Source organism: Mustelus asterias, chromosome 9, assembly GCF_964213995.1.
Source record: "Mustelus asterias chromosome 9, sMusAst1.hap1.1, whole genome shotgun sequence".
Classification (NCBI taxonomy): domain Eukaryota; kingdom Metazoa; phylum Chordata; class Chondrichthyes; order Carcharhiniformes; family Triakidae; genus Mustelus; species Mustelus asterias.
Window position 1 is genome coordinate 30,815,738 of NC_135809.1, and position 25,845 is coordinate 30,841,582.

The window sequence follows — 25,845 nt, forward strand, 5'->3', positions numbered from 1 at the left end:
TTCCTGAGAAGATGGGGAAGGAAAAAGGAATAAAGTAGACTTCAAAAGGCATGGACAATCTGGTGGATTGGGTGGACCATAAAAGATGATATTCAACATGGAAAAGTGTAAGGTGATGTATTTTGGTAGGAAGCATGAGCAGAGACAAAACAAACTGAAAGGTACAATTTTAAAGAGAGTGCAAGAACAGAGACGGAGGGATGGTGTTTGTACAGAAATCTTTGAAGGTTAAAGGACTTGTGCTTTATTAACTGCTTTGTTAATTTGTGATACCCTGCTAATCCCTACACATCTTGGCACATTAAGGGGCAATTTTAGCATGGCCAATCCACATTACTTGCACATCTTTGGAGTGTGAGGAAACCGGAGCACCTGGAGGAAATCCACGCGGACACGGGGAGAACGCGTAAGCTCCACACTGACAGTCACCAAGGCCGGAATCGAACCCGGGTCCCTGATGCTGTGAGGCAGCAGTGCTAACCACTGTGCCATCATGCTACCCACTAGAATAGTTTCCTCATGCACTGTACTATCTTTTGATTCTGTGATTGCAACCCAGGATGGGTCTCAGGATCTGAAGGCAGGAGGGAGGTCTGGGAATTGGTTTAGGTGACAGCAGGACTAAGCCGGAGTTTTGTGGTATTGAGAGGCCAGGGTTTGAGAGCAGCATTTGGAATTGCAATGCCTGGTGGTTTTGAAAGGAACATGGTTGGTAAAATAATCTCAAATTTAAACCAAACTGGATTAAAATATATTGATTACGTATGAACTGGAACTGAAACCGAATTTTTAAAATTGCCCCTTAATGTCAGGGGGATTAGGAGGGTAAATAGTTGGGGTTACGGGGATAGGACAGGACCTAGATGAGATTGGTGTTGGTGCAGGCTCGATGGGCTAAATGGCTTGCTTCTGCATTATAGATTCTATGATTCTATGAACATGTAAGAAGAATCTGTGAAACCGTAGAGAGTAAGAGGCATCAGTATTGGAGTGAGAGGCATGATTCGAATATACACCACTGGCAGAAAGTAATAGTTAATAATTAATATTTAATCATAGCACTCAATTAAGAAATTGACTACTCAATTTAAGATCAACTTGTTTCGAAGGAAATTCACTCAAATAAACATCAAGATGAATGCCAAATGGGTACAAGTAGATCAGAAGTCTGTTCCAACATCAGTAGGATAGATTTACATAAGTCATTTCTATTGGCACGTCATTTAATAAATCAATTCTATTCAAAATTGTAAACAGGAAGGTGGCAAGTTGCTCACCGAGCCAGCTACTCAGTTTGCTTTGGGCAACAGCAGTCAGAGGCAAGCAAGTTAAAGCTCTGTGGCCAGTGAGATCAGGAAGGACCTTTGAAGATGAAAGCAAAATACTGTGGATGCTGGAATCTGAAACAAAAATAGAAGATGCTGGAAAATCTCAACAGGCCTGACAGCATTCGCTCTGACGAAGGGTCATCCAGACTCGAAATGTTGGCTCTATTCTCTCTCCACAGATCCTGTCAGACCTGCAGAGATTTTAAGGAATTTTTAAGGCTTGCTGCCCAGCAGATATGGAGCACTCTGATATTAATGAGAAAGAACTGACAGCACGTTTCCAACCATTCAGCATTTTCCCTAGGGTCCTGAAATAGGTGGTTCAGCTAATTTAGGTACCTAAACCAGGGTCTCATGTAGTTAATGAGACCTTAACGTCACTTCAGAACTCAACTGGACAGGGCTTGAGATCTGAGTGCTTCATCTTCGTATCAACTGGTGGTCTGGTGCAGAAGTACCTTGTCTTATTTCTTGTGTGAGGCCAGAAGAAGCTTAATGGAGCAACTGACACCTCTGAGAAGGTATTCACGGTAGACCCAAAATTTGTAATACTCACCGATAAAAAAGATAGCAAGTGCAGCAAGTACAAAGCTGACCAGCAGAAGTACTATTACTGCAGTAAGTAATAATATTTTCTTCAAATGCCGGACGCACAATGGAGGGTCAGTTTCGGTAGATTTCATTGCAGCTGGGTCTGGAATGAAATTAGATCACATTTTATTGAAACTAAAATATTAATTCAGAATTGATATTATTGCAAAATTGTGGTTTCAGCCTTCCCCTTTAAAAATTTATTTTTCTTGTTTGTTAGGACTCCGGTATCCCGTACTGTTTGATTATGAGGAAGGCAAAAGCCTATAAATATACAACTGCTCATCCTGTAGGACAATAGCCCAGAATTATTTTAACCTTTAATTATCCCTTCCAACGTGAGAAAGGACCTGGTTTGAACTGCCTTTATAAACTGTGCACTATCAGGAATTGAAATGAAAGTCACCAACGACTGCTCTCCCCCTTCCCTTTCGAGGGAAAGATGTAACCTGAGAGGCGATTTAACCTGAGAGGTGATTTAACCTGAGGGTCACCACACCTCAGATGAGGGGCAAAGTTGCAAAAGCAGGACCTCCATAAATAACCAGTTACAGGAATTGAACCCACGCTGTTGGCACGCTTGGCATCATGACTCAGTCGTTCAGCCGACTGAGATAACTGACCTCCATGTCAGGAATGAACACGTGTAGACTAACTGAGATCAACCTGTGTTTTGACAACCTGTATGTATGCAAATTGCTGTTATTGTACTAACCAGACTTATCAGGAAAGCTTTTAATCTTGCAGTGTTGAATGTATGCCAGGAAAGTCAGCCAAATACTAGTTATATCATCCTTGTCACATTTTATTAGCATCCAAATTAATTTTAGTAATTAAGCAAAATGTTAAGGAATCTGCCTCTCTATGTTGGAGGTTATGGATGTGTAAGATGGCAGTAATGAATCATAGAATCCTACAGTGTCGAAGGAGGCCATTTGGCCCATCAAGTCTGCACTGACCACAATCCCAACCAGGCCCTATCCCCTTAACCCCATGCATTTACCATAGCGAGTCACCCTGATACTAAGGGGCAATTCACCCTGGCCAATCCACCTAACACGCACATCTTTGGACTGTGGGAGGAAACCCACACAGACACAGGGAGAATGTGCAAACTCCACACAGACAGTGACCCAAGCCAGGAATTGAACCTGGATCCCTGGTGCTGTGAGGCAGCAGTGCTGACCACTGTGCCACCGTGCCGCCCCTTCGGCCATTATTTTACATCCTGTCTGGTTTTTGTCTCCATTGTCATCAATGATCCGCCACTGCCCATTTTCTGCCATAAAATTCCATTTAAAACTATTGTTTAAGCATTTGCCGTCCTTAAGAACATCAGACAACAGTGAAAGCAGACCTGTTAACCCAATATTATCCTTTCAGCAAACAAAATGTAATTCAGATCACGATGGATTTTCCCTTAAAGAGTTGAGTAATTAGTAAAATATATAAGAGGTTACAATTGTGTCAGTTATATTTGACATAGTTATGCAAAAGGACAAAGATGAAAGGTTTTTAATTGGGAATTTTACTAGGCTGAGAAATTATTTTTTTTAGAGAATTTGGACTGGAAACAGTTAGTTGAAGGTGACCTGATGTCAGAGCAATGCAAGGCAATGGGTGTGGTTAGGGTCAACACGTTTCCACATAGAAAAATAGTGGGATTGGCCAAATCAAGATCCCCCTGACAATTTGCAAAGGATAAGAAAAGACAAGGCAGAAAAGGGAAACCTATGTCCAGACACCGGTTGAGAGATTTTCCGGCTGCGGTCGCCCCAAGACTGGAAAGTCCTGCCCGAGGTCAACGGACATTTGCATGATCCTGTCTCGCCCGCTACGATTCCCAGAGCAGGCAGGACAGGAAAATTCCTCCACCGGAGTTTAATATAATAGAAAGCCTAGAAGAGTCATAGAGGCTTACAGCATGGAAACAGGCCCCTTTGCCCAACTTGTCCTTTCTGCCCAGTTTTTACCACTAAGCTAGTCCCACATTTGGCCCATATCCTTCTATACCTATCTTACCCATGTCACTGTCTAAATGCTTTTTAAAAGACAAAATTATACCCGCCTCTACTACTGCCTCTGGCAGCTTGTTCCAGACACTCACCACCCTCTGAGTGAAAAAATTGTCCCTATTTAGGGGTGAAATTAAAAGAAAAACTAGGAAAGCAAAGACTGGGCATGAGAAAAATACTGGCAAGTAAAATTAAGGAAATCCAAAGATGTGTCATAAGAATACAAAAAGCAAGAGGGTGACCAAGGAACTGTAAGGCCTATTAAGAACCAAAAAGGTAACCATGTGATGCGCGTTATCATACACGAGGCTTGATGCTCAGGAAATAAAGGCTTTTATTTGCTGTAACAAGGCAGCTACCAATTATATACACGATCCCAGACTGAGGGGTCCCAGCCAGAGCAGGGACCTTTATACCTCTCCCAGGAGGCGGAGCCCGACTGGGATGTACCACAATACTACAATACAAAGGTGTAACAACCCCACCCTAACCCCAACAGCAACATATATACATACTTGTAGTACTGGCCAGACCCTGGCTCAGTACTATCTAGTGGGAACCAACGATGGTTCACCACATTCACCCCTCCTTTGAAAACAAAGGCCGGCGGGGTACAAAACAGAGTAATTTGTCATCAGTCTATAAGTTCAGACAGTCAGGGGGACCGCACCGTCGTTGTGACCTCCTCAATACCGGCGATGACACCGGAGTAGGCACTTGCGGTGGCGTTCTCCTCAAGGCGATGTCCAACTGTTCCTCCACAGACCCATGGGCCGGTTGACCCTGTGTTAACGGTAATCCATGGAGTTCCGACACGCCCTGAAGTGGCGACCATCCTCTGGACTCAGGCAAGCTGTACACGGGAGTAAAAGGGTTAAGTAATGGTCCCGATGCTGCCCGCGCCGTGTCCGGAAGGGAAACAAGAGTTATGGGGTTTGTAACAGGGGGTATGGGAGTGACAGGGGTTGCTACGTCCCCTGCTGGCGCCAGGTCTCGGATCGAGACCGTGTCCTCTCGCCCGTCAGGGTATGCCACATAGGCATACTGAGGGTTGGCGTGGAGGAGATGGACCTGTTCGACCAACGGGTCGGACTTGCGGGCCCTTACATGTCGCCGCAGGAGGACAGGTCCTGAGTACATCAACCAAGACGGTAATGAGGTCCCCGAGGAAGACTTCCGAGGGAATGAAAACATCCTCTCATGGGGAGTAGCGTTGGTTGCCGTACACAGGACGGAGCGAATAGAATGGAGCGCATCAGGGAGCACCTCTTGCCAACGGGAGACTGGAAGTCTTTTTGACTTCAACGCCAGTAAGACAGCCTTCCAGACTGTAGCATTCTCACGTTCCAGCTGTCCGTTACCCCTAGGGTTGTAGCTCGTGGTTCTACTAGAGGCAATCCCGTATGAGAGCAGGTATTGCCTCAAGTCATCGCTCATGAACGACGAGCCCCTGTCGCTGTGAATGTAGCTGGGGTACCCGAACAGGGTAAAAAGATCACGGAATGCCTTGATAACCGTGGCAGCGGATGTATCAGAGCAGGGAAAAACAAAAGGGAATCTAGAGTACTCGTCAATGATGTTGAGGAAGTACACATTCCGATCTGTTGAGGGAAGGGGGCCCTTAAAATCGACACTCAGTCTCTCGAAGGGACGAGTGGCCTTGACTAAATGTGCCCGGTCAGGTCGGTAAAAGTGCGGTTTGCATTCCGCGCATACCCGACAGCTTCTTGTTATGGACCTGACGTCCTCCACCGAGTAGGGCAGATTGCGGGCTTTTATAAAGTGGTAGAGCCGAGTGACCCCAGGATGGCATAGGTCATTATGGAGAGCCTGCAAACGGTCCTCCTGTATACTGGCGCATGTTCCACGCGAGAGGGCATCCGAGGGCTCATTGAGTTTCCCTGGACGATACATGATGTCATAGTTATAGGTGGAGAGTTCAGTTCTCCACCGCAAGATCTTGTCGTTCTTGATCTTGCCCCTCTGCGTGTTATTAAACATGAACGCCACGGACCGCTGGTCCGTGATCAGGGTGAACCGTTTTCTCGCCAAGTAATGGCGCCAGTGCCTGACGGCCTCCACAAAAGCCTGGGCCTCCTTTTCCACCGCTGAATGCCGAATTTCGGGGCCTTGGAGGGTGCGGGAAAAAAATGCGACGGGCCTGCCCGCCTGGTTAAGTGTGGCGGCCAGGGCGAAATCAGATGCATCGCTCTCCACCTGAAAGGGGATGGACTCATCACCCACGTGCATCGTAGCTTTCGCGATGTCGGCTTTTAATTTATCAAAGGCCAATCGGGCCTCTGGTGTTAGGGGAAAAGTAGTGGACTTAATGAGCGGACGGGCTTTGTCCGCGTAATTGGGAACCCACTGTGCATAATAAGAGAAGAAGCCTAAGCATCTTCTCAGTGCTTTTGCACTAGTGGGCAGGGAAAGTTCAGAAAGGGGGCGCATACGGTCTGGATCAGGGCCAATGACCCCGTTTTCCACCACGTATCCTAGGATGGCTAAACGGCGCGTACGAAACACACACTTCTCCCTGTTGTAGGTCAGGTTCAGGCGAGATGCAGTGCGTAGGAAATTCAGGAGATTTGTGTCGTGGTCCTGCTGGTCATGGCCGCAGATGGTGACGTTATCCAGGTACGGGAAGGTAGCCCGCAGCCCGTTCTGGTCCACCATTCGGTCCATAGCACGCTGGAAGACCGAGACCCCATTGGTGACACCAAAGGGAACCCTGAGAAAGTGATACAAGAACATAAGAAATAGGAGCAGGAGTAGGCCATCTAGCCCCTCGAGCCTGCCCCGCCATTCAATAAGATCATGGCTGATCTGACGTGGATCAGTACCACTTACCCGCCTGATCCCCCATAACCCTTAATTCCCTTACCGATCAGGAATCCATCCATCCGCGCTTTAAACATATTCAGCGAGGTAGCCTCCACCACCTCAGTGGGCAGAGAATTCTAGAGATTCACCACCCTCTGGGAGAAGAAGTTCCTCCTCAACTCTGTCTTAAACCGACCCCCCTTTATTTTGAGGCTGTGTCCTCTAGTTTTAACTTCCTTACTAAGTGGAAAGAATCTCTCCGCCTCCACCCTATCCAGCCCCCACATTATCTTATAAGTCTCCATAAGATCCCCCCTCATCCTTCTAAACTCCAACGAGTACAAACCCAATCTCCTCAGCCTCTCCTCATAATCCAAACCCCTCATCTCCGGTATCAACCTGGTGAACCTTCTCTGCACTCCCTCCAATGCCAATATATCCTTCCTCATATAAGGGGACCAATACTGCACACAGTATTCCAGCTGCGGCCTCACCAATGCCCTGTACAGGTGCATCAAGACATCCCTGCTTTTATATTCTGTCCCCTTCACAATATAGGCCAACATCCCATTTGCCTTCTTGATCACCTGTTGTACCTGCAGACTGGGCTTTTGCGTCTCATGCACAAGGACCCCCAGGTCCCTTTGCATGGTAGCATGTTTTAATTTGTTTCCATTGAGATAGTAATCCCATTTGTTATTATTTCCTCCAAAGTGTATAACCTCGCATTTCTCAACGTTATACTCCATTTGCCATATCCTCGCCCACTCACTCAGCCTGTCCAAATCTCTCTGCAGATCTTCTCCGTCCTCCACACGATTCACTTTTCCACTTATCTTTGTGTCGTCTGCAAACTTCGTTACCCTACACTCCGTCCCCTCCTCCAGATCATCTATATAAATGGTAAATAGTTGCGGCCCGAGTACCGATCCCTGCGGCACGCCACTAGTTACCTTCCTCCAACCGGAAAAACACCCATTTATTCCGACTCTTTGCTTCCTGTCGGATAGCCAGTCCCCAATCCACTTTAGCACACTACCCCCAACTCCGTGTGCCCTAATCTTCTTCAGTAGCCTTTTATGGGGCACCTTATCAAACGCCTTTTGGAAATCCAAAAACACCGCATCCACCGGTTCTCCTCCATCAACCGCCCTAGTCACATCTTCATAAAAATCCAACATGTTCGTCAAGCACGACTTTCCCCTCATGAATCCATGCTGTGTCTGATTGATCGAACCATTTCTATCCAGATGCCCTGCTATCTCCTCTTTAATAATGGATTCCAGCATTTTCCCTACTACAGACGTTAAGCTGACCGGCCTATAGTTACCCGCCTTTTGTCTCCTTCCTTTTTTAAACAGCGGCGTAACATTAGCCGTTTTCCAATCAACCGGCACTACCCCAGAATGCAACGAGTTTTGATAAATAATCACTAACGCATCCACTATTACCTCTGACATTTCTTTCAATACCCTGGGATGCATTCCATCCGGACCCGGGGACTTATCCACCTTCAGTCCCATTAGTCTACCCAGCACTGCCTCTCTGGTAACATTAATTGTATTAAGTATTTCTCCTGCTGCCAACCCTCTATCGTTAATATTTGGCAAACTATTTGTGTCCTCCACCGTGAAGACCGACACAAAAAACTTATTTAAAGACTCAGCCATATCCTCATTTCCCACTATTAACTCCCCCCTCTCGTCCTCCAAGGGTCCAACATTCACTCTAGCCACTCTATTCCTTTTTATATATTTATAAAAACTTTTACTATCATTTTTTATATTAATTGCTAGCCTAGCTTCATAGTCTATCCTTCCTTTCTTTATCGCTTTCTTAGTCTCTCTTTGTTGTTTCTTAAATTTTTCCCAATCACTTGTTTCTCCACTATTTTTGGCCACTCTGTACGCAGCTGTTTTTATTTTAATACTCTCCTTTATTTCCTTCGTTATCCACGGCTGGTTCTCCCTTTTCTTACAATCCTTGTTTTTTGCTGGAATATATTTTTGCTGAGAACTGAAAAGGATCTCCTTAAAAATCCTCCACTGTTCCTCAGCTATCCTACCTGCCAGCCTGCTCTCCCAGTCTACCTTAGCCAATTCATCCCTCATCCTATCATATTTCCCTCTGTTCAAACAGAGGACACTGGTTTGGGACCAAACTTTCTCCTCTTCCATCTGAATCAGAAATTCGACCATATTGTGGTCACTAGACCCAAGAGGGTCCTTCACAATAAGATCCTTAATTCTACCTACCTCGTTACACAATACCAGATCCAAAATAGCTCGTTCCCTCGTCGGTTCCGTAACATGCTGTTCAAGGAAACTATCCCGACAGCATTCTAAGAACTCTTCCTCCATTCCACCCTTACCGACTTGAGTCTGCCAGTCAATGTGCATGTTGAAGTCCCCCATGATTATTGCCATTCCGTTTTTACACGCATCCCTTATCTGCTTGTTTATAGCCCTCCCTACCTCAACATTATTATTTGGGGGCCTATATACCACACCTACTAGTGTCTTTCTCCCTCTACTATTCCTCATCTCTACCCATAATGATTCCACGTTTTGTTCCTCAGAGCCTATGTCATCCCTCAGTACTACCCTGATATTATCTCTTATTAATAGCGCGACCCCACCACCTTTTCCTTCCTGTCTATTCTTCCTAAACGCCTGATACCCCTGGATATTCATCTCCCAGTCCTGGTCACCTTTCAGCCACGTTTCTGTAATGGCCACTAGATCGTACCCACTCGTGCTGATTTGCACCATCAACTGATTTACCTTGTTCCGAATGCTTCGTGCATTCAGGCAAAGTGTCCTTATTCCAGCTTTTATCTGGACCCGCTTTGATGAGTCGCGAACACCCTCTCCCTCTACTCCCTTATCTAAATTACCGCCTTCATTCACTTGCACCCTCTCCTCTACCATTAATTTTGTAATTCCCCTTACCCCTGCATCCTCCACCCCATCAATTAGTTCCTTGATCCTAGTCAACTCTTCTAGCTCCCCTCCCCCCAACCTATCTAGTTTAAATTCTCCCCAGTAACCTTAGCCAACCTACCGGCCAGGATATTGGTCCCCGTGTGATTCAAGTTCCACCCGTTTTTTGTATACAGATCACCCCTGCCCCTAAAGAGGTCCCAATGGTCCAGGAACCTGAATCCCTGCCCCCTGCACCAGTCCCTCAGCCACACATTCATCTTCCACCTCACTCCATTCCTGCCCTCACCTTCCCGTGGCACAGGCAGTAATCCTGAGATTACTACCTTTGCTTTCCTCTTTCTCAGCTGTCTCCCTAATTCCCTGTACTCCCTTTTCATGACCCCTTCTCCCTTCCTACCCACATCAGCGGTACCAATATGTACCGCTACCTCAGGCTCCTCTCCCTCCCACCTCAGGATTTCCGGGACGCGACTAGCGACATCCTGGATCCCGGCCCCAGGGAGGCAGACCACCATGCGAGAATCCCGCCTACCTCCGCAGAAACGCCTGTCTGTCCCCTTCACCATCGAGTCCCCGATTAATACCGCCTTCCTCCTCTTTTCCTTAGCCCTCTGAGTTACAGGGCTGGACTCCACTGCGGAGACACGGCCACTGCTGCTTCCCCCAGGCGGGCTGTCCCCCCCAGCAGTACTCAAGCAGGAGTACTTGTTGTGCAGGGGCAAATCCACTGGGGTGCTCTCAACCACCCTAGCCTTACCCTTCCTGGCCATCACCCACTTGGCCTCCTCCCGTTGCCCTGGTGTGACCACCTGATGATAGCTCTTGTCTATCACCTCCTCATTCTCCCTCATCAGCCTAAGATCCTCGAGCTGCAGTTCCAGCTCCCTAACACGGTCCCTCAGGAACCGCAGCTCGACACACCCCTCACAGATGTGGATGTCCGGGAGGCCAGATGCCTCCAGGACCTCCCACATCCTACACTGGGAACAACACACTGGTTTCACACTCATACTGGACACTTTATGTCAAGTAAGACAGTGAAAAGTTAATAAGAGTGTAAGGAAACAAAAACTCACCCCTGCTCGTCCAAGCCCTGTGAGCCAAAGCCCTGACAGCTCACTCAACTTCCCACTCACTCTGCTGCCCGCTGTATACTTTGGTGCGCTTTTAAACCCTCCAAAAACTTCCCCAGGCCTCTCCTGGCCCGACTTCCGGTTTTGAAAAAAACCTCCGATTTTAAACCCAAAATTAACTGAAAAAATAAATAATTAATTAAAGTCAGAAAACCCACTCTCTTACCCTCAGCCTGCTCCTGGGAACAAATCCCTGATATTAACAACTGATATTAAACCCAAACAACTGAGATTAAACCCAAACAACTGAGATTAAACCCAAACAACTGATATTAAACCCAGAACAACTGAGATTAAACCCAGAACAACTGATATTAAACCCAAACAACTGAGATTAAACCCAAAACAACTGAGATTAAACCTAAACAACTGATATTAAACCCAAACAACTGAGATTAAACCCAGAACAACTGATATTAAACCCAAACAACTGAGATTAAATCCAAACAATTGATATTAAACCCAAACAACTGAGATTAAATCCAAACAACTGAGATTAAACCCAAACAACTGATATTAAACCCAAACAACTGAGATTAAACCCAAACAACTGATATTAAACCCAAACAACTGAGATTAAATCCAAACAACTGAGATTACAAGCGACCATCCGCCTCAAAAGCCGTGTATTGTCGGTCCTCTGGGCGAATGGGGAGTTGGTGGTAGGCAGACTTGAGGTCTATGGTGGAGAACACCCGGTACTGCGCAATCTGATTGACCATGTCAGATATGCGCGGGAGGGGATACGCATCCAGCTGCATGTATCGATTAATGGTCTGACTATAGTCAATGACCATCCGGGGTTTGTTCCCGCTCTTGACCACCACGACCTGCGCTCTCCACGGACTAGCGCTGGGTTGTATGATCCTTTCTTTGAGGAGCCGCTGAACTTCAGATCGAATGAAGATCCGATCCTCAGCGCTGTAACGCCTCCTCTTAGTCGCAATGGGCTTGCAGCCTGGCACAAGATTCTGGAACAGGGAGGGTGTGGTGATCTTCAGCGTCGAGAGGCTACAGGCGTTGGGCAATTTGGAGGCTGCTGCTGTTCTCCCACTGAAAGCGAAGGGAGTGGCCCACCGTACTGTAGGGTTACACTCAAGTGGACCATGAAGTTTAGTCCGAGAAGTATTGGCGCGCAAAGGTGCGGCAACACTAGGAGCTTGAAACGCTCGTAAACTGTGCCTTGCACCGTTAAAGTTACCACGCAACTCCCTAGCACGGTGACAGACCGGGACCTTGATGCCATAGAAATTGTCTGTTTGACAGGTTGAATCCGGAGTCCACACCGCTTCACAGTGTCTGGGTGGATAAAGCTCTCAGTGCTCCCACTGTCAAACAGGCAATAAATCAAGTGGTCATTTACCTGAATGTCCATCATAGATTTGTCAAGTCTATGAGGCTTGGCCTGGTCCAGGATGATCGACGCCACCGTTGGTTCATGAGCGCCACTGCAGGCAGCTGAAATTGACGAGGATGACCCCTGCTGGTCGTTCGCGGTCGGTACTGACCAACATGGCCGCTCCCATAGGTCGCATGTGGGTGATGGCGCCAAACTCAGCGACCCCTGGTGGTCACACATCTCCGACTCCGTCGACCGTAATGGCGTCGTCCTGGCCTCGCACGTGGACGAAACCCTCGACGATTTCGACGACGAAGAACCGAGCTCTGAGGAATCGCAGGCCGCACTGCTGTTCCTAGAAGCAGATTTAGATCGGCACACTTTCGAATAGTGCCCCTTCTTTCCGCAGGCGGAGCACAACACAGCTTTAGCGGGACACCGTTGCCGAGTATGCTTCGCTCCCCCACAGAAGTAGCACCGCGGGCCGCCCGGAGCTGCTGCCGTCATCTGGCCCGAGTGTGAGCACACCATTACGCAGCATTTCGAACCCGAGGGACGAGGAGGGATTGGCAACTGCTCCTGCCATGTTGTCTCCATGTGGTCTTCCGGATACAATACTAGGCTTTTGGAGGCCGTCTCCAGCATCTCCGCTAGTTCTATTGCCTGGGTAAGGTCAAGGTTACCTTTCTCCAGTAGTTTGAGTTGAATGTACGACGATCCGACTCCCGCCACAAACGCATCTCGGGCGAGGTCGTTCATACTCTGCTCAGCCGACACAGCTTTGCAGTTACAGCCCCTGGCTAGCTGTAGGAGCCCGTTCGCGTATTCCTCCATCGTTTCGCCAGACTGCCGTCGTCGAGTGGCTAAGAGGTAACGAGCGTGTATTTCATTGGGCGGTTTAATATAACGCTTCTTCAGAAGCTCGAGGGCCTTTGTGTAATCGGTGGCCGCACGGATCGTGAGGTAGGCAGTGTCGCTTACCCTTGCATGGAGGACCCGGAGTCTGTCATCATCTGTGGTGACCGCTGCGGAGGCTGCCAGGTAGTCCTCGAAACACTTCAGCCAGTGGTCGAAGGTGTTAGAGGCGCCCACCGCACGTGGATCTAGTGTAAGGTGTTCAGGCTTCAGTATCTGCTCCATACTCTCTTTTTTTTTCTTCGACGAGAGTTTATTTACAGCAAATAAAATTGATGCGCGTTATCATACACGAGGCTTGATGCTCAGGAAATAAAGGCTTTTATTTGCTGTAACAAGGCAGCTACCAATAAAAACACGATCCCAGACTGAGGGGTCCCAGCCAGAGCAGGGACCTTTATACCTCTCCCAGGAGGTGGAGCCCGACTGGGATGTATCACAATACTACAATACAAAGGTGTAACAACCCCACCCTAACCCCAACAGCAACAAGTAGAACAACCCATCCCTAACCCAACAGCAACATATATACATACTTGTAGTACTGGCCAGACCCTGGCTCAGTACTATCTAGTGGGAACCAACGATGGTTCACCACACCATGTATCAAGGCAGATGATGTTGGGAAGTTTCTTAATGAATACTTTGCAGCTGTCTTCACGGAAGGGGGATGGGGAGAGGGTGATTGTGACCTTGTGTTTATTAGAAAGTGTGTGAAATATTGGATGGGATAAACATTGTAAGAGAGGAAGTATTGCATGGATTGACATCTTTGAAAGTAGATATATTGTCATGTCCGGATGAAATATACACAGATTGTTAAAAGAAAGCAAGAAAGGAAATGATGGAGACTCTTATCAGCATATATCAATCCTTCCCGGCTACAGAAGTGATGCTGAAGAATTGGAAGGCAGCCAATGTTGTCCTATTGCTTAAAAAAGAAGAGATAATCCAAGTATTTATAGGACAGTTAGCTTAACTTTGGTTTTGGGCAAACTACTGGCATAAATTCTGAGGGACAGTATAAACCTTGATTAAGCTATGTATGCATTCATAAATAAAGTACAATCAACATGGATTTATTAGGGAAAGGTCATGTCTGACTAACTCGATTGAATGTTTTGAGAAGGTGACAAGTATAGTCAATAAGTATGGATTTTAGCATGGGTATTGATGAGGTCCCACATGGAAAACTAATTTAAAAAAAGTAAAAGCCCTTTGGGTCCAAGGAACAGTGGCAAATTGGATCCAAAATTGACTCATTGGCATGAAGTGAAGAGTAATAGTTGACTGAAGTCTGTTACCAGTGAGGCTCTGCAGGCTTCAGTACTTGGTTCCTTGTTTTTGTAGTTTATATTAACCATTTTGACTCAACCGCAGGGGACATGATAAAGAAGTGTGCAGATGATACAAAGATTGGTCATGTGATTGACAATGAGGAGGAAAACTTCAGACTGCAGATCAGTTGGGCAGAACATTACAAACTGGAATTCAATCCAGAGAAGTGTGAGGTAATGTATTTTGGGAGATGCAACAAGGCAACGGAATCCATAATGAAAGGGAGAATACTGAGTAGCGGGGCGGAACAAAAGGACTTTGGAATGGATATCCACAAATCCTTGGAAGTAGCACCACAAGATAAGGTGGTGAAGAAGGCATAAGGCATGCCTTCCCTTTGTAGTTGATGTGAAGAATTTAAGAACAGGGAGGTTATGCTAGAACCATGTACAAAACTACTGAGGCCATAGCTTGAGTAATGTATACAGTTCTGGTCACCATATTACAGGACATAATGTGATTGCACTGACGAAAGTGCAGTGGACTTTATGAGGATGTTGCCAGGATTGGAAAGATTGACTGAGGGGGTGTTGGGGGGGGGGGGGGGGGGGGGAGGGTGGTTGTTCCCCTTGGAACAGTAGAGGCTAAGGGTTGACTTAATTGAGATGCATAAAATTATGAGGAACCTAGATAGAGTAAACAGGAGCAACCTATTTACCTTAGCAGAAGGGTCAAAAAGCAGAGGATTAGAAATAATTGTAGGAGGATTAGAGGGGAGATGAAGAAATCTTTTTCAGCCAGAGATAGATAGGAATCTCAAACTTATTGCGTGAAAGGTTGGTAGAGGCCGAAACTCTGTCTTAGAACATCTAACCACATTTAAAAAGTATTTAGTTGTCTACATAAAAGAGCCGTGACCTATGGACCAAGTGCAGGAAGGTGGGATTAGACTGGGTAGCTTCGACAGGAAGGGATGAAGGCTGAAGGTTGCCTTGATGTGCTGCCAATTTTCTCTGATTTCTATGGATCCTGAATGTAATTGAATGAAAATTCCACGTTGCAAAGCTAATGCTACAAAAACCTTTATCATTCTACACTTGTCTGGTTGCTTGAGACAGTTGACGTTCCCATGGTTTCCATAAAACTGGAACCTTTCATGTTGCATTAAATATTTAATCATCTGTGTACATACGTGTCCTTTCAACCTTCAGCCCTTTACTTTACCAAATATTTGTCCAGTTCTTTTTAAAATAGATAATCACACAGCATTAACTATTTTAGATAGCAATCTGTGAGGATAAGCTTTTTCTAGCTCAGGTTCTGCCTTATTGCATTTACATGATGTAATGTAGTAATACCATTCAAATAAAGAACCTGTTTACATCTACATCCTGCATGTGTTTCAAATTTTAAAACCTGAATTGTGATTCCCTTCAACCTCTTAAGAGGTTAATGCAGAAAAAGAGGACAGAGGGAAGGCGTTTGAGTGTTTCAGGAGGAGAAGGGTTGCATTTGAGGGGATGTTTCATAAGGTGAGGGAAAGCAGGGGGATGAAGTATGTTATGAGGGTAGACTTGCAGGCAGATAAAACAATTGGGCAGTACAATTGGGATTAAAACATTGGGATTAATTTTACACTGCTAACAGGGAATCTTGCCTGCGAAAAGCCGGTATTAACATCAGTGTTTGTGCCTTTGCAACCATTCGATGGTTGGAGAGTTGTGACAATGTGTATCTGAATTCCAGAATGTGCTTAAACTGGCAAAAGTCTCCACTTCTGTCAAATCACTCCTACAGGTTACATTTACCATCAAAGAGCTGAACCCTTAGTGAATACATTGTGGACAATAAAATAAGTTAGTTATGGTGCTTTAGCAATTGATGATTATCTATTTTACTTAAGGGCTATAAATACATTCTTGACTTTGCCTGAAATTCATATTTTATGTGTGTTTGTAACTTTGTTAGTCTTTGCTTATTATTTTCTGCTAGGTTTATATGGATCATGAACCCTACAATAGATATTTAAGTCATACAGCTGTGTGATGAATAGAAGCTCCACTTATTTATTTGTTTCCAAGTAGGCTTACATTAACACTGCAATGAAGTTACTGTGAAAATCATTATTACCACCAGAGAATGCTGCTCTGAGTCTAATTAGGCATGCTGTCAGGGGTTGAAAAACAGGTCTGCATTACTCCAGCCAGGTACATAATAGAAATGCACTATTTCATCTTTCACCTTGTCGGTATAAATAAACGTACAGGATAAGTGCTGCCTACAAAACAGTCAGAAAATACTCTTGATTCCCACAACTGATGGACACAACAGGTTCCATACATCACCAGTGATCCAAAAGTGCAACCCACGAGTGTTATTTTAAAACAGACAGATTTTGAAATATCTGCACAATAAAGTGAACACGCTAATTCCATCTTGGAGTGGTTTTAGCTTCTGGCATGACGTCATTAAGATAATTTTGTTAGAGGAGTTATACTGTTAATAATACACTACTTAAGGACAATGTGTACATTCATGTTGGACCTGTATATTTGATTGTCTGTATAGGAAATTATTTCAATGACATGTACAAAACCAGTATACACAAGTTGCAGCTCTTTTTAAAAAATTTAACCTCTATCTGCCCACTCTGAATTCTGTGTCTCATACCTGCTTCAGGCTCCTTCTTCCCATTATCTTTCAACAATCCCTTTGTGGGTGCTTCACTTTCTTCAGCCACACTGCCACATTCTGCTGAATCTAGGAGAGATTTATAGAGTAATAACTTGACATAAATCAACATGTTTAAATGACTGTGCCGCAGGGCCACTTGAATCATTTCCAGCGAGCCATTACCAAAAGGAATATGTTAATTAATTAAATAATATATTTTTGTTGTCCCCTTATGTACGGTACAGGATCTTTGGGCCAACAGGGTTTGAATAGAGGTAGGAATGTCATTTCCTTTATGGATTTTCAAGTTAAAACATTTAGTAAGAATTCTAATATTTTATGCATCATGCTTGCTGGATATATCAACGTGTCAAATATTGTCAGTTGCCTTTCAGTATTGTTTTAAATATACATGATAGAGGGACAATTGTATAAGGGATACACGGTGTTACATGATAATGGATGAGACCAAAGGAAGATGTGTAGAAATGACTCTCTGGGGTGTGAAAGTGGTGAGAAGCTTAACAACACCAGGTTAAAGTCCAACAGGTTTATTTGGTAGCAAAAGCCACACAAGCTTTCAGAGCCTTAAGCCCCTTCTTCAGGTGAGTGGGAATTCTGTTCACAAACAGGGCATATAAAGACAGAGACTCAATTTACATGAATAATGGTTGGAATGCGAATACTTACAACTAATCAAGTCTTGATTAGCTGTACGTATTCGCATTCCAACCATTATTCATGTAAATTGAGTCTGTGTCTTTATATGCCCTGTTTGTGAACAGAATTCCCACTCACCTGAAGAATGGGGCTTAAGGCTCTGAAAGCTTGTGTGGCTTTTGCTACCAAATAAACCTGTTGGACTTTAACCTGGTGTTGTTAAACTTCTTACTGTGTTTACCCCAGTCCAACGCCGGCATCTCCACAGTGTGAAAGTGGTGACAGCCCCAGGAGGATAATGGTACCAATGCAAGTATCTTTGGAGGAAAGTTGAAGCATTTGTAAGCAAGTCGCAGCTTCTTTGAGGAAATGGTGTCAGGACCACCGCGGATATCGAGTAGTATGTATTTCAGGGTGAGTGGTAGCAGAACTTTCAGTTCGATCATTGCTATGTCGGTGCTTTGTGAAAGATAACATAAGATTTGAGGGAAGCATGAAGGATTGATAACACAATTGGCTCTAGCTAAGTGTACAGGGGCACATCACATGCCAAACAAAATAGTTGCTGTTCCTTTATCATTTGAGGGAGGGAACAACTATGCTATTAACTCAAACAAAAATGCTTATTTATGTAGCAGAATCACATTTATTTTGTTTATTTACTTTTTCTGCCACTTGTCTTGAAGTTACCAATTCTTATTGTTCCACGATTGCACAAGCATCATTAAACTTCAATTCCTTGCCTATGTGACCGTCCTTTACCTGAACCCTGTTGTATCGTGAGGTATCACGACGAGGAAGCCTTGAATCACAACAGTGATTTATTGAAGGAAAGATAAAACTATATACAAACAAGCTCAATGCAGGTACAGATCTGGTTCCATCAACTCCCAGTCTTCCACTAAAGGTTCCCTCCCACCAGGATCCGCGCCCTAACACGCAATAGGTGCTGGTTCACGTGCTTCCCCCGGCAGGAGGGTCCCATTACCCACAAACACTTGCACCTAAAGGGGCCACATTACCACAATCCTCCCCATTAAGTTATTTTATACAATACGTCCAAAAACTCTTATGTACAGATATATACAGTCAAAATAAAATTTGCAAGAGGGGCCATTTGGCAAAATTCACAAAGTCAGTCACTCTGGGGTCTTCCAGACTCTTGTGGAGCAGCGCAACTCTGCACCCGGGTTCTCTGAGCTAGGGGTAACTGAATCTTCAATAGCGTTAAGAGATTCTGATATCTAACTAGGACCGACAACCCTCTACCACCACCTCCTCTGACTGTCGAGATTCTTCCGAGACTATTAGATTCCGCTAGCACCGACTCAGCTGCTGACACACTGGACTCTATTTATGCTCAGAAAGGTTCCGCAAAAAGCGACCGGATAATTGGTGGAATTTTCTAGCTGTTCCTGCCAGCAGGATCTTCTGGTCCCGTCGACAGCAACCCCTTGCCAAGAGATCCATGGCAACAGAGGGTGCGAGCAATGGGAAACCCCTTTGACAGTGTTTGGGGGGGGGGGGGAGGGGGGGGAGAAATCCCACCCAATCTGTTTAATGATTTTGCTTTGAGGAATATTAATTTCCCTGCTCTCCTTGAAATAGTGCAGCGGAAGCTTTTGCACCCACCTGAAAGGGCAGATGGGGGACCTCTGTTGAATGCCTTATCTGAAAGGTAGCTTCTCTGACACTGCAGCACTCCTTCGGAGTGTCAACCAGATTTATACTCAAGTCTCTGAAATGCGTCCTTCTGACTCAGAGAGGTGAGAGTGTTAACCACTGGGCTGACATCAGGTAGATGGAAAGTATTGTTAAGGTGTTATTTTGCCATAATACCTACTTGAAGATGGATCACAGGGGTTTTCACAAGTATCCGCCCTGTGCAAGTTGTTTATCGAATCAACCACATAGAGTTTGCTTTCACCATCCAAGTCAAAAAGGGTTAAATCCTTCAAACCGTTCTGCATTTTCATTTGACTGAAAAACAAAGTTATGTAGCAATTTAAATTGTAAATCTGTACTAATTTGATACTCAGGATTCAAATTCACAAGGGGGTTATTTTTAGACTATTTCTGTACATATATTATAACGTTATTTCAATTAGAGAGAATAAGATTGAGTGAGGCTTTCAAGTCTCTTAAAAAATTAAAGTCATGGATATTAGGGGGGATTTTGCACTCCAATTTTGGGGGGACGGGACGGGAGGCAGGGTTGGTGGCAGGAACAGGAATCCATACACATGGTTCACACCGGCGGGATTTCCCATTCCGATTGTCCCCGCCAATGATGTGACAGGAATCCCGCGCTCAACTTCAGGGACTCCATTTGAATACTTTAACTTTAACTTTAGATACTATTTATATGCCCAATAGTCCTCTGCCCATTAGATTGTCCATTCACATCAGCGAAAGGGCAGGCAGACGAGTATCATGACAGGTCTCGCACAGGCGTGCATCTAGTGAGCAGAACCCACCAGAGTATGGTGGCACGATGGCACAGTCGGGTGGCACAATGGGTAGCACTGCTGCCTCACAGCGCCAGGGACCCAGGTTCAATTCCGGCCTCTGGTCACTGTCTGTGTGGAGTTTGCACTTTCTCCCTGTGTCTGCATAGCCTTCCTCTGGTTGCTCTGGTTTCCTCCCACAGTCCAAAAGATGTGTGGGTTAGGTTGATTGGCCATGCTAAATTGACCCTACTGTCAGGGGATTATCTGGGTAAATATGTGGGGTTACGGGAATAGAGCCTGGGTGGGATTGTGGTTGGTGCAGACTCGATGGGCCGAATGGCCTCCTTCTGCACTGTGGGGATTCTATGATTCTATGAAGAGTAGTTCAGGTGAGTACTTAGCTCAGGGGGAAGAGGGTCCCGCCCAAATACTCCCCCCGGGAGTGGGGGATGATTCTATTTTTAGTTGTATTCGGGCGCCCTTTTTAACCAAAGTTGCTGGCGGGGCAGATGTTATTTGTCCCGCCTCTTCCTTTTTTTCTGGCTATGTGCCAAGCAATAGCCTTTGGGGCTAGCGGCTTCCTCACTGTTTTTTCCCATCGCTGACATACACTGCCTTTTTTTGAGAAAATCCCACCTAATATATATCAGCAAATCTTGAACTGAAATGTTTTAAGCACCAATGGAGATTGTTCCCCACAAAGTGATACATGCAATATTCATTAGTGTGGCACGGACATCGCTGGCTGGCCAACATTTATTGCCCATCCCTAGTTGCCCTGGAACTGAGTGGCTTGCTAGGCCATTTCAGAGGGCATTTGAGAGTCAACCACATTGCTGTGGCTCTGGAGTCACATGTCGGCCAGACCAGGTAAGGACGGCAGATTTCCTTCCCTAAAGGGATATTAGTGAACCAGATGGGTTTTTCCGACAATCGACATTGGTTTCCTGGTCATCAGTAGATTCTTAATTCCAGATATTTTTTATTGAATTCAAATTCCACCATCTGCCGTGGCGGGATTCGAGCCCAGGTCCCCAGAACATTAGCTGAGCTTCTGGATTAATAGTCTAGCGACAATACCACTAGTCCATCACTTCCCCAGATTTTCCATCAACAATAGATAAAAAAGAAGGAACTCATGAAAGGGAGTATTTTCATTAAAAAGTAGCCAACAATCTCTGGGTTTGTACACAGATGAAAGTTTTAGTTTAACTTCATTAAAGCTGTACGGGAGGATTTAGAATATACATAGAAAGGCAAAATCAGAAAGATGCTTCTTAATGCAGATTTTGTAAATTTTTTTTTTCTTGTTCCAAGCTATTCCACCACCATCTCCCTATTTCTATCTTATCGAAAGCTGTGATGTTTGGATTTTCCAACAAGTTGTTTCTGACAAAATGTCTCAAAACCGCAGGCTCAGAGCTTTGATTTTCTGTAATTAATAGAAAATCAGATGCAGCAGGCTTGCAATTTCCTTACACTCTTTGTGAGCCATACTCCTCGCTGAGATCACCTGTCAGGGAATTGACCCGATAACTCTTCAAACCATGAATCCATTTTCTTTAGAGATGGTTCTTGGGGATGATCTGGTTCTAGTGCCAGTACAAATGTTCCTTAAGAACATATGCATAACTGGCATCTGAAAATAGATTTGAGCTGAAGTTATTTGATCTGGAAGTTTTGAAAGGATTAATGTAAGGCCTTTGTCATTTCTTGAACCTTTATATTTCTATCTTACCCTCATTTTGCCACGTACAGACTCCCTCTTACATTGGGCAGCATGGTGGCACAGTGGTTAGCACTGCTGCCTCACAGCGCCAGGTTTAATTCCGGCCTCGGGTCACTGTCCGTGTGGAGTTTGCATGTTCTCCCCGTGTCTGTGTGTTTCCTCCGGTTTCCTCCCGCAGTCCGAAAGGTGTGCGGGTTAGGTTGATTGGCCATGCTAAATAGCCACTTAGTGTCAGGGTGATTAGCAGGGTAAATATGTGGGGTTACGGGGGTTGGGCCTGGGTGGGAAATGTGGTCGGTGCAGGCTCGATGGGCCAAATAGCCTCTTTCTGCACTGCAGGGATTCTATGATTCTATGATATCTATAACGCACTTTTCTATAGTCATGACACAAGATGACAATGATTAATTCTAACTTCCTCATGATGCTTAAATCAGTACATTTTCTATGTCAGTTTTTTTTAAATTCACTCTTGGGATGAGAGCAACTCTGGCATTCATTGCCCATCCCTAATTGCCCTCAGGAAGCTGGTGGTATGCTGCTTCCTTGAACTGTTACAGTTCAATGTAGTAGTGTAACTGGCAGTAGTGAACCAAATTGAGTTTTATGACAATTATTAGAGGCTAGCGCAGTTTAATATTCCAGATGTATTAATTAATTGAATTTTAAGCTCCCAGGTGTTGTGGGTAGGATTTGAACTCATGTCTCTGGACCTTAGCCCAGGTTTTGGGATTAGAGTACTGTGTTACTGTTCTCTTATAAGACCCCTGATAATTTCATTAAAGCCCACTAGCTCAAAACAGAAAAAAATTGATACAAATTTAATATTGAAGTGAGCTGCAAGGAGCTTGACTTTCTGAAGTGGTTCTTGAATTTAATCTCTTCTTTAAGGGTGATAATTTTATGAAAGCACTTCTCTGTCCTGGAGGTTAATGAATTTATAATAAATTGGAAAGTAAATCAAACTCAGTCTGTTTCTAAAACAGAAGTCTGAAAGAGACCTGCCTCATTGCTATTAAGTTAGGTACTCAAAACCATCTAACTCAGCAATGGCTGACAGTGTGATATATTTCATAGAAGCCCTACAGTGCAGAAGGAGCCATTCGGCCCAACGAGTCTGCACCGACCACAATCCCACCCAGGCCCTATTCCCATAACCCCACATATTTTTCCTGCTAAACCCTTGAAACTAAGGGGCAATTTAGCACGGCCAATCAATTTAACTTGCACATCTTTGGACTGTGGGAAGAAACCAGAGTACCCTGAGGAAACCCACGCAGAGACGGGGAAAATTTGCAAACTCCACACAGACAGTGACCCAAGCCAGGAATCGAACCCCGGTCTCTGGCTCTGTGAGGCAGCAGTGCTAACCACTGTGCCACCGTGCCGCCTCTTTAGCCCTATTCCCCCTGCCCGAGAATAATCCAATTATCCCTCCACCCTAGAACCCAGTTCTAAACCCATGTGTTTGGACTCAACGCTTTGAGCTGGAATAAAAATGGAAAATGCTGGATAAACTCAGCAGGTCTGGCAGCATCTGTGGAGAGAGACAGAGGGTCCACATGACTCTTCTATAGACTTGAAGAGGGATAGCAATGTAATGAACCAGATTGTTGGAGACGGTGGTGGAGCTGGGGCAGAACAGAAGGTCAGGGATAGGTCGGAGCTAAAGGGAAATTGACAAAGATATCATGGACACAAGACAAAAGGGGCATTAATGGTGGCATTAAGGTAAAATAGCAGAACATGAAAATAGGTGAACAAACGTCAAGGCTCACTGAAAGCAAAACTGAAAAACAAAGACAGATGACCCTGTCGATGGGGTGGGGGTGGGGGGTGGTGGGGATGGGACAGGTGGGTGGTGGTTGTATTGGGACAAAGCAAAGAAAGAATAAAACAAAATGGAGGTCAAGATCAAGAAGGTGGCATCATTGGAACAGCTGAATTTTACGTTGGGGATGGTGGCCCTGCCCCCAATTCTGGTTAGCGCACTCATCCTGCAGCCATTTAATGACTGACTGGCCTTTAATTGTTTTGAGGTGGGACTTCTGGCCCCCAGCAACGAGAAGTTCAGGCGCGGAGAGCTGCTCACCAATCAAAGACTAACAGCTCTCCTGTACTGGCAGCGCCACTGGGAGCAGTGGCCTCTGTTGGTATTGCAGCAAGGCCAGAAGGAAGGCATTGCTGCATGGGAACCAGGACCTTAGGTTAGTCTGCGGATTTTGCTGGGGCCAGGCTGGTAGGGGCCAACGAGGGAAGGAAGAAGTGAGGGCAAGGGTGGGGGGTGGAGGACCCACCTTGTGTAGGTCCTGTGATGGGTCGACATGGCCCGTTAAATGGGCACCAACGCCCCCCTTGTCCATCACCAGACTGTGCAGTGAAAGCTTACTTACAGCAGCAGGATCCTAGAATTATAGAATCCCAACTGTGCAGAAAGAGGCCATTTGGCCCATTGAGCCTGCACCGACAACAATCCCACCTATCTCTGTAACCCCATGCATTTACCCTGCTTGTCACCTTGACACTAAGGGGCAATTTAGCATGGCCAATCAATCTAACCTGCACATCTTTGGACTGTGGGAGGAAACAGGAGAACCCGGAGGAAACCCACATAGACACGGGGAGAATGTGCAAACTCCACACAGACAGTGACCCGAGGCTGGAATTGAACCCGGGTCCCTGGCGCCGTGAGGCAGCCACCCACAGGCCATTAGGTAACCCTTGATCACTTAATGGCCATAGTTGGTTCACAGGTGGGTCCAACTGCTACCCGCCACTGGTACAATTGTGGTGGGACAGGGCAGGTGGATAGGCACGAGCACTGCACCAGAGCATTTTATTATGCCACCTGCCAACTCACTGCTGGGTGCCATTAAATCCAGCTGCACACTTGCAATGCCCACAAAAGATCAACCACTTATGCAAAATAGTTTGTTAAATTATCAACACGTAACATGCCTTGAGGTAATGACTGCTGTTCCAGCAGCCCCAACTGGGCCGTAAAAGCTTCACTGTTTGTTTTCTGCTAAAATGAGAGCTTAGTTGACAGCTAAGTTTAACCTTCTCCCATTGGATTATTGATCTTCTATTATGGGTCTAGATTTGTGAACCAAGTAGAATCCCCACAGCAGTGAGAGATTTAATTAGCCACCGACAGAAGTTGAACTTTATAGTGACATAAAGCTGAAAGTATTCGCTGATCGAATATTGAAATAAGCCCACATGGAGGCTTTGGAGAATCATGGGTTTGGTAAATCTGTAAAAATACATACTGTACTGCACTTATGTTAAAATCAAATTTAAACAATAATTTTCAGGATCTCTGTCATAACTGGTATGCTTCAGGACTTTTGCTCATTTTAAACTCTTGCTTCACCAATTAGCTTTCAGAGTAATCTGATATCAAATAGAAAATTAATGAACGGTTGCTGTTTCGTCTCCATTTGTTACGTGAAGGCATATAAAAACTCAGCGTCTCAATTATAGCAGTCACAACGACTCACGCCGCTGACACCAAAAATAAAATTGACTTACCAGGCTTTATGGTGAATCCAATGAAATTCAGTGAGGCACAAATCAAACCAATGAGTTCTTAGAGTTACCCAGAAAAATTACAAAATTGTGGAGATATTCTCATTTAAACAACATACTACTTGAGATTCCCTTTGCTGAAGGAGAACTTGCACCAGACCTGCTGTGCAATTCAGGCAAGCTACTCTCAACACTCTAAATATAGACCTGACCACATTATGCACTCAGGTTTCCAAGTTTTAAAATATCAAATCGACGTGGGAATATCCACTGAGAATCATTTTTTGCAGCACCATGTCTCCGTACAATTTATCTTAAGAAGTTTCTAAGTAGGCTTACATTAACACTGCAATGAAGTTACTGTGAAAATCCCCTAGTCACCACACTCCAGCGCCTGTTCGGATACACTGAGGGAGAATTTAGCATGGCCAATGC

At 45.2% G+C, this 25,845-nt stretch overlaps 1 protein-coding gene across 1 annotated transcript in view; it reads right to left on the reverse strand.

The window, feature by feature from the left end:
• The window catches only part of LOC144499095 (uncharacterized), a 28,723-nt gene extending 2,878 nt beyond the window's left edge, over positions 1–25,845 (reverse strand). The window contains exons 1-4 of the mRNA XM_078221171.1: positions 25,414–25,845; positions 19,544–19,680; positions 17,038–17,127; positions 1,885–2,022 (exon numbers count right to left, since the gene is read on the reverse strand). Of these exons, the coding sequence (XP_078077297.1) occupies positions 1,885–2,022; positions 17,038–17,127; positions 19,544–19,676 (361 nt within the window). The 5' untranslated portion in view covers positions 19,677–19,680; positions 25,414–25,845. The remainder of the gene's footprint in view (positions 1–1,884; positions 2,023–17,037; positions 17,128–19,543; positions 19,681–25,413) is intronic.